Source organism: Lepisma saccharinum, chromosome 2 (genome assembly GCF_977018435.1).
Source record: "Lepisma saccharinum chromosome 2, izLepSacc3.1, whole genome shotgun sequence".
Lineage (NCBI taxonomy): Eukaryota > Metazoa > Arthropoda > Insecta > Zygentoma > Lepismatidae > Lepisma > Lepisma saccharinum.
The window spans coordinates 180,530,931-180,548,350 of record NC_139230.1 but is presented as its reverse complement, the minus strand read 5'-3'; the positions used below and the strand labels follow the sequence as shown (position 1 = coordinate 180,548,350).

Sequence of the window (17,420 nt, the reverse complement as noted above, 5' to 3'; positions counted from 1 at the left end):
CCGGGGCCTGACTGATGAATGCATTAAGTGGGAAAACGTATAATGCGGGAACGTAAAATCGGGGTTCCACTGTACCTATTTTTAAAATTTTTTAACTAACTGTAACTCATGGCAATTTCTCAACACTTTGATGGAATCCACTTCATATTTGCCCTTTTGTATTCACATCATTTGTTCTTCCACTTCCTTCAGTTGTGCATCCCAGATATATGAAACTCTGCACTACCCTAGACTCTTTGCTTCCCAACTTTACTCTAGGTCTGTTTCTTGCTATGCTTGTGGAAAACTTATGCAAGTGTAATAATTCTAAGTGTGTTTATTCCAGGAGCGCAGCATCATTGAAAGAAGAGATCACAAACATAAACAAGCACTTGCATCAAGTAGCTGTTCGTGAAGGCACAATGGAGGACGTAGGAAGGGAATATTCTCAGAAAAGAAATAAACTGGAATCCATGCAGAAAGAGATAACTATCCTTGATGCCGCAGCTGATGTAAGAAAAATATAAACATGCTTTGTTATTTGCAGTGTTGTGCTACTTTTACTATTTAAGTTAATAGATTAATTAATACTTATTGCAGAAGTTTACTGATTCAAAATTTCTATAAGTATCCTGCAATTGATTGTATACTTTTGCTGTTTGTTACATTTGATGGTCTGCCATAGTTGACCCCCCTAAAAAAAACAACTTTAAAATGCATAGAGCAAGAAAATCGTTAAGTCGTTATGGTTATGTATTAAACAAATATCTTTCACATTCAACATATTTTACCATGCCTCTCTTTCATTTTAGTATCCACATTGTTGAATTCGAATTTTTTTTTTAAAAGAAAAAGTTAAAGTGCTTCCCTGTGCTTAGCACCATGCCATGAAGGCGTGTGGGGGTAACGTTGAATTCGAATTTAAAATTTTAAATGGAAAGGTGGCCATATGACAACTCAGATGTATGAGGCCTGTCCGGAAAGAAAGGTTACAATAGCTAGTATTCATTAAAAAAAATGTATTGGACAACACATCCACTACAGATTATTTAGTGTTACACGTGTTATTTTTCCACATAATTTCTAGCATTGTTCCAACACTTGTTAAGTCTAGGTACTAGCTTGTGTATATATATTCCACAGTCATAGAATTCTGCTGCCTTCTGCTGGAACCACATTTCAACTTCGTTTGATCTCTTCATCGTCCTGGAAGTGTTGACCTGCAAGATATTTCTTAAGGTGAAGAAACAAGTGGAAGTCGCTGGGCACAAGGCCCGATCTGTATGGCAGATGGTCCAAAACTTCCCACTTGAATCCTTTGAGAAGCACCTTGGTGACATTCGCTGTGTGAGCCCAAGTGTTGTCATGAAGTTCATCGGTGATCACAGATGGCCTACCACTTTTGTGTTTGTCATGAACGTTGGTCCTGCCTGCAGCAAATTCACGGCACCTCTTCATTACATGTTGGCGACTCATAATGTTTCCATCCACGGGAACAAATGCTTTGTGGATATCCACTGGGCACTTGCTTTTGCATGGAGAAAATGTATGACGGAGTGCACATTTGGCAGGATTCTTAACTGTTGCAGCCATTGTCAGTACATGTTTCTCAAACTAGACTCCAGGTAACAATGACGAAAGGCCGCGAGACGAAAGCAGAAGGATAAAGGTGAAAGCCAGTGTTGCCAAGGTATGCACTAAAACATCACCTCTTGACCTATACAGGCTGTAACCTTTCATTCCGGATGTAATTTTCTTTGAGAAATGCAGTAGTGAAATCAGTTTTCATTTATCTTTTTATTCATTTGGAAATTGACTCATCAATTTTTTTCAGTACTTACATAGACTAAAGTCTGGAACCAGTAGAATGTTTTCATGCCATGTCAGTTATATTGTTGTGAGTTCGATAGGTGAATCTACAATGAATGTTCATATTTGCTACACTATCAAACAACATGAAGCCAGAGAATTTTAGGATTTTTATTTGCATGCATTTCAAATAGGCGAATGTGCCATTAATGAAAATTTTTATTTTGTTCATTTAGGTAGGTATAGTTTTTTGATCAAATTTGGGATTCACCACTATAACGCAAAAATGCCATTATACATTATACTGTTTTTGATCCTGAATTGTTCTTGGTTTTTACACCAAATTTTTATATTTATCATAAACATGTGTCGCTAAATATTGTTTATGTGTAGATAACTTTTTAACTAATACTCTAACTCCGCCATGTCAAACTCAGTTCGTGAGCAGGCCCGCATAACATTAATGTCAAAACTAGGGATGTGCCGAAGCCGATTACAGATGTATGAAAATCGGCAGAAATTGATATATCGGCATCAGTATCGAAATCGGCAAAAATCCGATATTTAAACCGGTACAGATTATACTAGAGTTTTACCTTCTAACAAGTTTTATATTCTAGTTTTGTAAGATTTATTGAAAATTTGGTTATGATGCGTCATTATTGTAAAGTTTTTGTAATAAAATTATTGCAAACTCTCAATCAGAGGATCAACCTAACTATAAATCGGAAATAAAACAGTACATTGCTGTTGTATTGGAAACTCAAAAATGAGTATTCAAACCTGAAGCAAGTGCTGAGAAAATACTTGGGCATACCTGCTGCATCAGTATTCAGTGATTGAGTGTTCAGTGGTGCTGAACAGATTTGCGATAAGAGAAGTAGGAGGTTACTTCCAGAAGTGCTTCCAAATCTCATATTTCTGAAGTTGAATCTGGCAGAACAGGAATTAATTTTGCATTTCAAAGAATTGCTTGTGTACTAATGTTAAATCTCTAGGTTCACATAACCTTTTGTATGTACATTCACATCTCTTGAGAATATATATATGTATATACATATGATATGCAATAGAAATGTACATAGCAAATTTATTCTTGTCATGCAGAAAATAACATTCTATTTCTGTTTAATAATCTAACGTATCGGAATCGGTTAAATATCGGCATCGGAATTGGTTCCAAAAATTATCGGTAAGTACATCGGCATCGGTAAATTTTCAGCTTCATCACATCCTTAGTCAAAACTCTCTCGGCTGCACATCTCAAACTCCAACCCCTTGAAGTCCAAAACTAAAGGGTTCACCCCTGATGGGGAGGATTCCAGTAATTACTGCAGTTTAGTCCAAAAGAATATCCCCACCCAAAGGTTGAAAGAACATGAGAATGAAAACTAACCTAATTTAACCAATAATTTTGAAGTTTACTAATAGAGAACTACCTCTACTTTGTCTTGGGAACCCATGGAGCAAGACCATGTGGTAGTGAAGGAGAGGAAGTGAGTGGGCAGAGCAAAGCAGTGCATGCTGATGCAAACAGATGGTAGCTGCAGCTGCATTTTCCCCTCCATGCCCTCGCCTCCACTCTCATACATTAATTGGCCGAGTCAGTACTTGTCCAGATGCATGTACACATGCAAGAAAATTACTCTGGGGTGTTGAAATAAAATTGTTTAGCAGAAATAAAAAGAAGCACAATCATCTACAACATTGCCATCAAACATATACATAATAAAATGCAAATCAAATCTTGTGTATGTATGATGTAATTCACGTCGATTATCTGTGTGAAAGGATGTCAATAATAGGCATTCTTATCTACAGTCACCAGTTAATTTATACCTGTTTCTAAAATAAATAATATTGGCATTCCTATGACATTGAAACAGAGTTAAGTTGAAATATATGAAGAAATAAACAAATATTGCAAGTGGGAATTTTTTTTGGACCAAACTGTATTGCAGCATCTGTATATTATAAAAACTATATGTAGAGTCCCCCTCCTAAGTGCCATAAATTAGCAACCACGGGAGATGCAAAAACCAGAAGGCGGAATTCTCCCTCATCCCCCCCTTCATGTACCACCCTGCTTAGAACTGAATGATTATGTGTGCGCGTATAATTGTAAAAAAAACTTTTCTAATTATATTCCTCATTGGTTTTATTGAAATAAAAATAAACTGAAATATTTGTTCCTAGTCTGTGATATTATTTTACATGTATAACTTGGTTACAATTGCGCAAACATTTTGGCAAGAAACATTCTAGTTTAGTTTTTCAGAGATCTGACACTTTTTTTTCTTTTTAAGAAACTAGATTCTCGATTTCCGTATTATGTTTTTGTGCGCAACAAGCTCTTAATGTAGAAAGCAAATTTTTGTCACTTATTCTTGATCTCTTGGCTGTTATATTAATCTTTATAATGGAGAACACTGTTCACCAAGACAAATGCTGCAAGAATCGCTAAAATTCCAGCAGCAAAATGACTTATCCAAGGATACTGCTTTGGAAGACATGAGAAAAATTTAGAAACACCCACTTCATGATATTTCTATTTCAATTCGAGTCTCATTGTAATTCAATAAGTTTCATTTGAAGGTTGAGAATTGCATACGCAGCATCAAAAGAGAAAAGAGCAGAGCAATGAAGAAGAAAATTGCCATTCACAGTCTTTGAAGTCTTGAAACCTGAAATCAAGCACCCAGATTAACTGCTGATATTACTGACAAGTTGGGAATTGACAAATTAGAAAAATATATATTTATTACAAACTGAGATAAAAAAAGACCGCAGCTTCTCAAAATGGCATCCACTTCCTTGAAAATATCTTCTGTTGTGTTACGATGAGAAATCGTGTCCAGCAGTTCTTCTGCCATACTGAAATGAGAATCGCATCCACGAATAAATACAGCTAACTGAGCTACACCACAGATGTCCATACTTTCATCTGTTGCGAGCTAAAATGCAACATGACCAGCAATTTTCGCTTTCAATTGTTCTTTGATATCAACTGCTATGTCATCGATACTCTCCTCAACTGTATTTCTGATTTTCTTTTTCAAATTTCATTTTCGTTATTTAGAATCACTTTTGTGCCACTTTTAGCTAATAGCGACGATGAGGATCAGTGATAATATCCTGAAATTGATGAAGGGACACACACACAGAACAAACACCCATGCACAGGGTGGGATTTGAACCTGACCCCTGGTGTTGTATGACACTGTGTGAACCACTGCACTACAGAGGTTGGCAACTATGTTTCGTGAGAAAAAAATATTTCTGAATTAATTCACTTACCAGAGCACAAAATTTCCACCTTTTTCACTATTCCCTTCACAACAAAAGGAGGCCATCTCCCATTTGACTTGAAAAAGTGTACATTCCAGTTCTACAGCTCTTTTCTTACTACCACAAGGTTTAGGAAGCGACATGGTTGTCTGAAACTTTTTAAAAAACTGACGTTCCTTCCATGAACGGACTAATTGGCAACAGAAAGTATACACACTTCCCTCCCCCAAACAGCAAGATATTCTTATAGTTCAGAAATAAACTGTCAATCAACTTGCTTAGTTGACATCACATCTACATGTGCCTGTGCAAGGAAAATAGGTCGATATTGGGAAGTTTCCGTCGAGTCGGTGCTTGTTTCTTGAGAAAAGGAAAAGTGGGATAACTATAAATAATATTGCATGCATGAATTGTATGTAAGGGCAAGGCAATTAAACATTAACCTTTTGGAGCCCAAGGCCATTTTCACAGGTGCACAGGTGCACGAGCTGATTTTGATCAAAATGCAGAGTTTCAATTAAATGAGTGTAGATCGGAGGCTAATTGCCCTAGAGAGATGAATGATATACCGTTGTACGCATAATGAACCAGAGATTCAAACTATATAAAATTTATTCAAATTCAGTGTATATGTGGTGGGGGGAGGGGAGAACCCCCAAAATTCCAAAATTTTGGAAAAAATTGGTATTTCCCCCCTCCCCCCAAGAAAAACGTACATGACAGTGTTGACACGCACATGGAAAATTTCACTGGGATGTAAGGAACACAAAAATATTTGCATTATTATCGTATGACTAATGTAAGGTGAGTTGTACCCCGAAAAGGAATGATCAGCACACCACTGATTCAAGCTTCAAAATGCAGAGTTACCTTGAAATGACTGTAGCTCAGAGGCTAATTGCCCTAGAGAGATGAATGATATGCCGTTGTACATGGAATGAATCACAGATTCAGATGATATGAAATTTATGTACATGCAGCATATATATAGAGGGGGAGGGGGAAATCCAGAAACAGAAAAATATTTGCATCATTATAATATGACCAATGTAACGCAAGTTGTACCTCCGAAACGAAAGGCCTGAGCGCCACTGTCTCAAGCTTTGGATTTCAGCAAAATGCAGGGTTACATTGAAATGACTATAGCTCAGAGGCCAATTGCCCTAGAGAGATGAATGATATACCATTGTACGTGGAATGAATCACAGATTCAGACGATATAAAATTTATGCACATTTGGCGTATATATGGAGGGGGAGGGGGAATGCCCCAAAAATAATTTTAAAAGAAAAGGGGTTTCCGCCCCCCCCAAAGGGCATGAAAAGGTCAACATGCACATGGAAATTATCGCAGGCATGTCAGTTTGTAAAAAAAAATAGGAAGAGGAGTAAAAATAAGAGTTTTTTTTTTTGTACTTACCTTTGCTGCTCCAGCTCCCAGGCCTGGTCTGGAGCCATGATGCCTTACTGTTGGTACTCCATAAAACATGGCTCCAGACAAAGGGGCACCTTACAGGTAATACAGCAGCATGTACTTCATTGTGGGTTTCGTGGCCTGCACTGTACGCATCTCCGCTGTTCTTGTGCCATTGTGGGGAAGTGACGAAAACCACGAACCTCGTACCGCCTGTTGGCTGATGGACTGGGACCAGATTGTGCCGCAGCTTGGGGAGCTGGAGTTTGAGTGGCTGGCCCACTCCTGGTCTCCAAATACTTAGAGCCAACTTCTTATGGAACCCAAAGTGCCTCACGTTCTGATGAAATGACTTGAAGAGCAGGACGGCATTCAGGATACATTGGTCGAGAAGGTGGAAGAAGAGCTTGACGGTCCACTTCATGGTCTTTCGTTGGACACTGTAGGAATTAGTTGGCCTTTTCAACGTAACCCATGTGGTTATTGTATTTGCATACAATAGCCGGCTTAAATACGTTGCCATGGCCATCTCAGAAATTTCCCTCAGCTGGTGACTGATGTATGTTTGTCAACACGTACACCTCTCCCTTGTCTTTCCAACATATCACAGTCAAGTCATTCTTCACCCAAACTTGTCTCCTCTCTTCAGCTTCAAATCAGTCCTTGAAAAGTGGGATGGGAAGTCTTTTCGACGGGGATTGACAGTCCCGCAGCAATATATACTTCTTGCTGTGAGATCATCAAATAGCTCTGGAGAAGAGAAGTAGTTTTTCATAAATAATTTATGACCAACTCCCTTCACCTTCTCCGTCAACGTTACAACTAAACTGTGCATCGCAGTCGCTCTGTGTTTGTTCTTGGTATTGCCAGATATATGGTAATGTCATATGTATAGCCCAAAGAATCACAGAGTTTGTAGATCTTGATCCAAACCTCTTGTGTTTCTTTGGAATATACTGTTTGAAGATGACTTTCCCTTTGTACAAGACCATAGCTTAATCAACTGCTAAATGCTCTGTAGGATAGTAGCATTTAGAGCTAAGCTTATTGATCTTGTCAAAGACAAACCTCATCTTCCACAGCCTATCATAATTGGGATCTTGGGGGGATTGGTTCTTCGTATTGTCCTCAAAGTGTAGGAATCTGAGCAAGTGGTTGAAGCAGTTATGTGATATCTGTTGTCCGTAAAACTGTGTAACGGTGGGGTTTTGTGGACCAGTGGTCTCGCTAACGTGTCCTGTGGTCATGTCCCATCAGTATTGTCAAACCAACGAAAGTCTTCATTTCGTCAATGGTCACGTCACATTCGGGCTTTCTCATTGGGTGCTTTGTGATATGTTGGTGGTAGTACCTGTTGGTCTCAGTCACCAGATGTTGGAAGATTTCTTCGGAGAAAGTCAAGGAAAACAAGTCCAAGGGAGAGGATGCATTGTCAGTGTGTCGAGCCTTCAGTCCAGTCTGTCCTAGGAAGGGTTGGGGGTTGGGAGCAGTCCTACCAGTTTGGGGAGGGGATTCCCAGTCTGATGGTGCAGGAGGTGGGGAAGGGGAGCATCTTTGTGACATATCATCAGCATCACATTTTGATGATATATCAGAGTTAATGTCAAGCTCTTCTTCATCCCAATTGGAGTCTGTATCCATCTCCTCCAGCTCATCTCGGATTTCATCAGAACGGAGATCACTCGGGGCAGCCATGGTCGACTATAAGCCTTTTGGTGACACAGCAGGCACAGACGACACTATCACACTTCACACGAACGAAGCAAAGATGGTAAGAAAGTCTTGGGAAGAGTCACACTTCAATCAAAAAATCTTTGGCACTTAGGCACAAAACGAGTCTCACGAACGCACAACCTTCCAGGAGGAAAAGCTAGAACGGAGTGAAAAAAGTGCACCAATTCTTGCAGCTACTTCCAAATTCTATTTTTAGACCATGCAGGGTAACCTTTGTAGCCACTTGTGAAACACTTGTGCTCAAGAACAAAGGCTTTTCTTCAGCGCGCCTCGAACTTCCATTCTTACGATGCAGTTTCAACAACCCCTCGTCCCCCTCCCCCACCCCCCACTAGTGCCCGCACGAAAAACATCCCTTTTGACTGTGGGTGCCGATAAACAAACTTCTGTCGAATGCAGTTTCCAGGGATGAGGGAAATGCATTGCTTTAGAACAACAAAACTGGCCTTCCTTTGTCGGCAAAATTTTTCCCTTGAAAAAAGATGCAAGAAAGAAGTCTCCTTTTTCCCGCCATTTTCATGAAGAAAAAAACAACGTGCAACAATCATTTCTGTTAAATACATGTGTTCACAACAATATGAAAAAAGAAAATCTGAATTCTAGCCAAAAATAGCGAAGTTGTAACATAAAAACTACGACCTTGAGAAAGCATCTCTATCGAGATGATCGGGCACCCGAGGGTTACCTAAGAGCATCTCGATTGAGAGGATTGGGCACCAAAAGGTTAAGGGATGCTGAGGGCTGCGAGTTTGACATGGCTGCTCTAACTGACCTCATGGTGGAGTGGTTAGCACAGCACACTATAATGCCAGGGTCCAAGGTTTGAATCCCAGCCTGGGCAAAAATGGCAGAAAAGGGAAGTCAAATAGAACCCAATCAATCAATAATCAACACTTTAACATTATCAGTTAACATTTCACATCCCTATTATAAGGTAAAATTTTGATCTAATAATATATGTGAAAATAATAGAAGAAAAGGGTTAAATCTAAGTTGATGTTACACCAGTAACATAATATTTAGGATATAAAAGTGATCATATCCTATGTGAAATTATTTTTTTTTCCCCCAGATACTTTCTTTGTATCCATGTTAAATGAAATTAATACAATCCGATGAATAACATGTAAAAAATCCAACAACATATAAATCTTCAAATGTAAAGACTTAACTTACGGCTATTTTCTTGTTTTAGGTTTACTTTCATAATATGAAAAATGACGTTTTTTCAAGTGCAGGATGTGAAAAATTTTACTCTGCTAAATTTGACTTTTTGTCTTTCTGTACAGAAATTGGAACAAATTATTGATGACCGGAAAGCTATCTACTCCACAATTCAGCGCATAACAACTATCAGAGTACAAGTGATATTTCAAGGACTTTTGAACCAGAGACATTTTACCGTAAGTAAAATCATTTCAAGAAAAATATTTAAGAATAAATATAATCTTGTTGTAAGTGTTATAGGAGTGAGAGAGGCAGAGAGAGAGGGGGGAGGGAGAGGGTGGATGGGTAGGTCCCACAAATTCTTGATCGTGATCATAGTGGAGTTGGGGGGGGGGGGAGACTTGCTCTTAGCTTCTCATATTTCTCTCATATTTGAAACATGTGATTGATTGTCATTGTTTGCTAAAAATCTGCAAAGTTGAGATGCATCGTTGAAACAGCATCATTTGGTTGGTTAATTTATTCATCGCTCCTTGTCAGAAATACATGTCTACAAAGTGTAATAATAATACCCTCCCACACACACACTAACACACACGGCCTAAAAATATATACGTGAGCAAATCAAAAAGTCTGTGCACCTAACTATTTGTTGCCAGATTACAAACCATAAAAGAAGAACAAAAAAAAAGGTAAAGTTCTCCCCTGTGCATAGCACAATGCCATGAAGGCGTTTAGGAAGTGTGGGGGTAACACCCCACACTTTCTTGATCCGGTCGTGAGTGGGGGTGATGTGATCAGCATCACACCCCTGAACACCTTTACCCCCCACGGTTTTCCCCAGGTACCCATGTTATTCGATGCTGGGTGGGCACCGGGGCCGCTTCCATCGTTAGAAAAGTGAACCGGCCGGGGATCGAACCCGAGACCTTTAGCATGGTAGTCAGATGCGTTACCGACTGAGCTACCGCGGCCACCATAAAAGAAGAACAAGATATACACAATCATCTACATACTTCTTGCTATTTTTCCACATAATCACCACACCTGTTGAGGCACTTGTCCCACCGGACCACAAGGTTGTTCAAGGAAAAAGTTTCCGTATGGTGCAAAAAATTTATTTTTTAAGTTACAGACAAAAATGAAGTTGCACCAAGTAGCATGGTCTTTTCTCACTTTTCAACATTATTTCCAAGGCAGCACAAGCATTTGTCCCATTGTTGCACAGGTTTTTGAAAGCAATCTGCATAAATTTCGGGGTCCAGGGAACGAAGAACACTTTTAATGGCTGTTTACATTCCATCAACGTCCTTTTGAATTCTGGAGTGTAGTGATGAACAAAGCTCTCATCCTGAGTCACAATAGGCAGAGAAAGTTGTTCCCTTCATTGTGGTACCGGGTCAGAGAATCTAGGCAACATGTTATTTTAAATTTGAATTATACAAATACCGGTATCAGCATCAGTATCGGTTCAAAATGGTATTGGCTCAGCATTAATTATTTTATACATCAGTACTGGAACTATACTGTCAGAGGTTATATTTCAGTTGACTGAGGCTAAAAAACATAAAGAGGGAATATATACAATTTTGGGAAGAAATTATAAGATGCTTTGTTATTAATCAGAAAAGTAAAATGTATATAGCAGAGAAACTAAAATTCAGTAATATAAAATCAATGTTCCACTGTAATTGTCATACATGGATATTGTTGCAATCTTAATTTTCATACATGAATATTGTTGCAATCTTTGTCATGTTGAAATGTGAAATATTTCTTAATGAATAAATATTAATTGTACCTGTTTTATTATCTCTGCTAAATGCCTTATGTGTCATTAAGATAACTGTTTTTTTTAGGGTGACCTGACACTGGACCATAAAAATCGTACATTGAAAATCAAGGTATCCTCACTGAGTGGCACAAAGAAGCAGAATGAAAATGTGAGAACGCTATCAGGTGGTGAACGTTCATATTCAACCATAGCGTTCATAATGGCTTTGTGGGAAGCTATGGAGTTGCCATTCTACATGTTGGATGAATTTGACGTTTTTATGGTGAGAACATATCCACAGTGGTTTAATGTGTGTATGCATGATTCTAATTTGTCAGTGGAATATTGTGAGTTCAAACCACTCTCCATTCCTGTACCTCTACCAAAAATTCAAAATATTTCTTTCATCGATATTTTCTCAGGGTGTGTATACTGACCAGGAATTTTAACATGCACCCTGAGAAAATTTGTTCATGAAGGTGGAAATTTTGCTGTACTAAATTTCATTCTAATTAGCTGCAACAAAGCATCCATAACAAAATGTATAGTTATCCTAGTTTGTGATGTTATGAAGCATACTTAGAAGAAGCCTGATTCATGGTGCATGAATAATCATCCTTGGCTAAATTAACTACAGAAGTGTTACCACACATACTATTTTTCCTAGAATGCACGCTCTGTTACAGATTGAAACAAGAACATAGAGAGCTTCATTTTTCCAGTTGAAAACAAAAAATAGATATTTTTCATTCTTAAAGCAGGAAATAATTTATTACAATTGTCATCACCTTGTAATCAAGGGGTCCCAGGTTCGATACCTGGTGGAGGCACATAGTTGGCACTTTAAACTGTAGGTCCAGTCCCGATTAGCATTACTGTGCATAAAGTAGACATAAAACACTAAATCAGTTGCCATTGATTTTTGTGTTTGAATTTATATGGATGTTTTAAGAAATATTTTTAGTAAATTGAGAAAACTGTTGTTGCATTGATGTAGAAACATTTTTGTACATCAAGTAAATTATATATAATTTTTCAAAAATACATATAGAATATGTAAACCTGTCCAATCCTGGCAGCAGCTAAAAAAAGTTATCACCCGTTCCCCTCTACCTACGAGAGAAGATGGTTATTCTACTCACTTTCACTCCCTGTGTTGACTTTCTTGCCCTTAGGATTATATAACATTACTTCTGTTAGAAAATGTTTTTGAAATTGTTCTAGTTTTGAATTTGAGCATTTTTTTTTTGTCCTAAAGACATAAAACTGGGGTTCAGCTAAATATTTTGCTTGTTTTGTTTGCACTGAATTATTATGACTTCAAATATGCAGTTTCTCTTCACTGCACTCCCAGATAAACTAGTATGAAGTTAGAGAATTTTGAATTGTTTGTATGAGTTTAATTCAATTATATATCCCTAATATGTAATTAAATCATAAACAATTATTTCCGATTCATCTTTGCAGGATAAGGTTAATCGAAGAGTAAGCATGGATCTTCTCATTAGCCAAGCCAGAGATAGATTTGGTTTCCAATTTGTGTTTCTGACACCCCTGGACACTAGCTCAGTACATGCTGATAGGAGATTGACCATCCATAAGTAAGTTCCGATATCTCTACATACCATAGCATTCTTAGATTATTGTGACAAGCATGGACTTTTTATGCCACTTTGGGAGCCGTGCATATTGATTGTTTGACTCATGATCTTGTCACCATAGTTTATGGTATTCCTTTGTGAATGTCCATTCATCAATTTCATCTAATCATAATTCAGCCTGTTCATCATCATTAGCCTAAATAAGCAGAACAGCAAGGTAACGTGAGAAAAATACCAAATCAAATAAGCTTCTTGCATTGAGATAACACAATAAATGTGTTGCTAGAGTGATCTAGTCAGTAGGGCATCTGACTTCCCCACATAACGTGACTCTGGGACTCATCCAGCCTCAATTCAATGGTTACCTGGGAGTAACACCTCCAAAATGGCTGAGATCGAGAATGTGTGGGGCTCTAAATGTGTCTTGGTGGCATGCTGCTATGTGCATGGGGAACTTTACCTTACCTTTACCAATAAATGTGTACTTCCTTGGCAAACTATTAACATTTATTGAGGTTTTAATATGTAAATAAAATGCAAAATTCCTTACAAAGTGCTTAATAACAGTGTTTCATATGAGATCTTTTCATTCACTTTGGTTGATGGCGGTGACCATAACACCATCCAAATATTTTTTTTTGTGAACTTTCATTAACTTTCATTATGTTTAAATTTCCTACAGTTGAGAGTCATGTCATTCTGCAAAGCATGATAATTTGTTCTACGATGCTTTCTAGATTATATTGAGTTGTTCAAGGCAGTTGAAAATCTTTCCCCATGTAGAAGTTTCCATCCTTCTATTTAAAAAAATATATATTTTTTTGTTGATGGCTGGCCATCTCACCATATTAGAAGAAGCCAAATCACACAGAAATGTACACTTTTCAGAAACTTGACCTCCAGATTTGACAGTGTTAGTGAGTTGATCATGAATGTGCAGTGTAGGCGCAAATTTTCAGAGTTTTGTGACATGGAACAGACTCATTTACAAGGAGTTTTGCCTAAGGGGCATGCTGTATGCCAATCTTTTTCTTTAAAGATTCAATTTTCTTCTTCCTTTAAAACCCATTATTGGGAGCCATAATACATAAATTTTATCTCCGTTAAAAGTGCTGTCTTTCAGGTTGAACAAAAGCCGATTTTGCAGTCAGCACCATTTGTCATGGCAACCAAGTGCCATGTTACCAGATCTCCACGTAAATATAACAAAGGTAGATACATACACATTGGTCGATTAGGGTATTCTATGTGAGATGACGCCATATTGGTTAGAGAAGAGTTAGTGGATTAAGAAATAGTAGTAAATCAGGGAAATTGATAATCATCAGATTTTAGTTATATGTTCTTATTAGAGAAATAAGCAAGTGGAAGGTAGTAATAGTCGAAATATTAATATAAAATCCGTTGTTTTATATTAAGTATTTATTTTATTATTTAGAACACAAAAAGAAAATACGATAATAAGTGTAGTTAATTCAAACACGAAACGGGCCAAGTGAGGACAGTAATTGAAATAATTGAAAACATTTTGTGAATTTGTTTGAAGCAAATGCTGTGTTTATTTTGTATGACAGTACTTTCTACCTTTGATTGGAGACTTTATACTCTGTCACAACTATCTCTGCTGCAGCAAGGCTGCTCATAGAGGCAGAGGGGGGCAGGGGGGGGGGGGGATTGAGTGGGCAGAACAAAGCAGTACACCATGCTGCCGAAGCTGGTAACTACAGCTGCTTTCCCCCGTTCCCTCTCACGTGTTCATTGGTAGAGCCATCTCGCGTCACTACTTGTGCAGAGACTTGTTTTCGTTCACTTGCTCCAGCGAAGTTCTTTTCTTATGTATGGAGTGACCGTTCAAAATATTCTTGGGTAAAATGCAATGCACCGTGCTTTCATTGTTGAAATGCCATTTGCAAGATATTATTTTCCGCACCATGTATTAGTAAAATTATTAATGTTAATTTTTCCACAAGGCTATAAATTTCAGTTTCTTAATATATTTTTCGTGCAGAATTCCAATTGATACAAAAAAGTGTTCAATTTTCTCAGGATCGCGATAAGACCAAATAATCTTTTAGTTTATAATATTTTCGGGTATATTAAAATCTGCAAATGTTCTTATTCACAATATTGGAACTGAAAATGGAAATTAAAGAAACATTAAAATGCTGACCAAGGCAAACATTTATAGTATTAAAAAAATATACATAAAAACTCAACATTCTTGTACTCATGAGGTGCGATACATGGTGGAGGCACATTGCACAGTGATTCGGATCCCACTTTATACTGTAGGTCCAATCCTGTTTAGCCTATCTGAGCAATAAAGGTAAACGAGCAGCAGAGTGATTATTTGTTTGTTTCATAATACTTAAGTGGCCAAGGCGGCTCAGTCGGTAACGTGTCTGACTGCCATGCTAAAGGTCCTGGGTTCGATCCCCGGCCGGTTCAAATCCGGGAAATTTTCTAACGTTGGAAGCGGCCTCAGCACCCATGCAGCATTGAATGACATGGGTACCTGGGGGGTAAAGGCAGTCAGGGGCATGATGCTGATCTCATCACCCTCACTCACGACCGGATCAAGAAAGTATGGGGCGCCTCTATATGCCTTCATGTCATGGTGCTAAGTGCAGGGGAACACTTTACCTTTTTTTTTGTAATACTTAAGTACAATTTTACACACGTTACCTCTGCACAATGTCCAAAGTCCTGTTTTACAGTTCTTCATGAATTCCTACTGGTTTGTTCTGCAGCTGTCTTTGGAAGTAACAGTAACATTTTCGAGCAACAGTAACTGTATACTGGTGGCCGCGGTGGCTCAGTCGGTAACGCGTCTGACTATCATGCTAAAGGTTCGATCCCCGGCCAGTTCAAATCCGGGAACTTTTCTAACGGTGGAAGCGACCCCGGCGCCTACCCAGCGTCGAATAACATGGGTACCTGGGGGAAACCCTGGGGGGATAAAGGCAGTCAGGGGCATGATGCTGATCACATCACCCCCACTCACGACCAGATGAAGAAAGTGTGGGGCGTTACCCCCACACCCCCTATACGCCTTCATGGCGTGGTGCTAAGCACAGGGGAACACTTTACCTTTACCTTTTTAGTAACTGTATACTACTTAGGTTATGAAATTAGTATCTGAAAGTCAGTTATTTTCCCACCTAACTAGTAAATAAATTGAAAGTTAGTTGTACACTCCTGTTCACATAAAGTGTCACTCTTTATAGGGTCGAACAGTTGAAGTATGTTCCACTTGATCTGAACAGAAGTGTACAATTACTATTTTTTTGCATAGAAAGGAATTTTCTTCTGTTACATTTTTACAATTTGTTGAATCATATCCTTACCTGAAAGAATGGATGAATTAGTGATTATTGAAATCGTGAGACCATGAGAACAATTTTATTTATTGCCAGAACCAGAATGTATTTATTCCAAGCATATTTTAATTATTCATGGTGGTTGCGGTAAACGCGGTTTAAAATTACTTACGTGAAATTTAGAAGATTTCGTACTTCCGCGTTGCACAATTTAATGGTTCAATCCTATTAATTTCGAAGATCCACTGTCACGAGTGACGCGGTACCATCTCCGCTTCAAACGCCGTACCCTTTTGTGAATGAAGACAGTGGATCTTCGAAATTAATAGGATTGAACCATTAAATTGTGCAACGCGGAAGTACGAAATCTTCTAAATTTCACGTAAGTAATATTTTAATTAGAATAATTTCGACATAGGTCTATATAATCTCCAACAATCATCATTGGCATACCACAGTTCAACAGTAATTCTGAATAATATATTGTTTGCTCAACAAAAATACAATAAAATATTATCTTTTACATATTTAAGTAAAAGATGTGGATTTTATTGCCTCTGTATTTACATATAAAATACATTAACTTAGTTATAATTATATGGTTGATTCATTTAGTTTATTTTACTACGATTTTCTTCCATTTTTGTCTAATCGCAAGGATGAAAACGAGTGATAATATGATGAAACTTATGAAGGATCACACACAAAGAATACCTATGCCGGGATTCGAACCAGAGACTCCTAGCATCATAACATGCTGTTCTAACCATTCCAACATGGAGACCAGCAGTTATAATTATATATGAAACTTAATGCTAAGTTGTTGTTGGTCATCTGTGATGATATGAATAGCGCACTTGCATTTCACGTTCTGAACCACGTCTTACGAGATATAAGTAGTCTAGAATAAAATAATTGAAACTAAATTAGATACTTTTTAAAGCAACAGTAATTATAACTGAATTAATTTCCCAAGTGATTAACTTTAAATCACTTTGGAAAAGTAATTTCCAAACACTGTTGATATCTTAGGGTTCAGCATTACTCAGATAAGAATTGTGAGAGAAGTTTTCTATGATACAATATGGTAATAATTACCATTAGAATAAAATTCAAATCATTCATGAAGGTACTATTAAAACTATGTATTCGTGATATATGTATAAATTCACATTAACATTTTTGTTTCAATGTAACTTCATGCTCATTCTTTCTCATCCTGCAAAACTTTGTCGTTCTTTCATAGATACGTATGCTACTTGCTGTCTTGGAATCATCGTCCCATTCAGAAAGCAATGAATATCCTCAGATTTTGGGCAAATACCCTTAAAAATT

The 17,420-nt window shown here is 37.8% G+C and overlaps 1 protein-coding gene across 3 annotated transcripts in view; it reads left to right on the top strand.

Moving 5' to 3' along the window:
• Positions 1-17,420, top strand: part of LOC145984214 (structural maintenance of chromosomes protein 6-like) — a 231,437-nt gene that overhangs the window by 202,083 nt on the left and 11,934 nt on the right. For all 3 annotated transcript variants that reach the window (XM_083117767.1, XM_083117766.1, XM_083117765.1), the window contains exons 17-20: positions 326-491; positions 9,513-9,626; positions 11,250-11,447; positions 12,632-12,765. In XM_083117767.1, the coding sequence (XP_082973893.1) occupies positions 326-491; positions 9,513-9,626; positions 11,250-11,447; positions 12,632-12,765 (612 nt within the window). The remainder of the gene's footprint in view (positions 1-325; positions 492-9,512; positions 9,627-11,249; positions 11,448-12,631; positions 12,766-17,420) is intronic.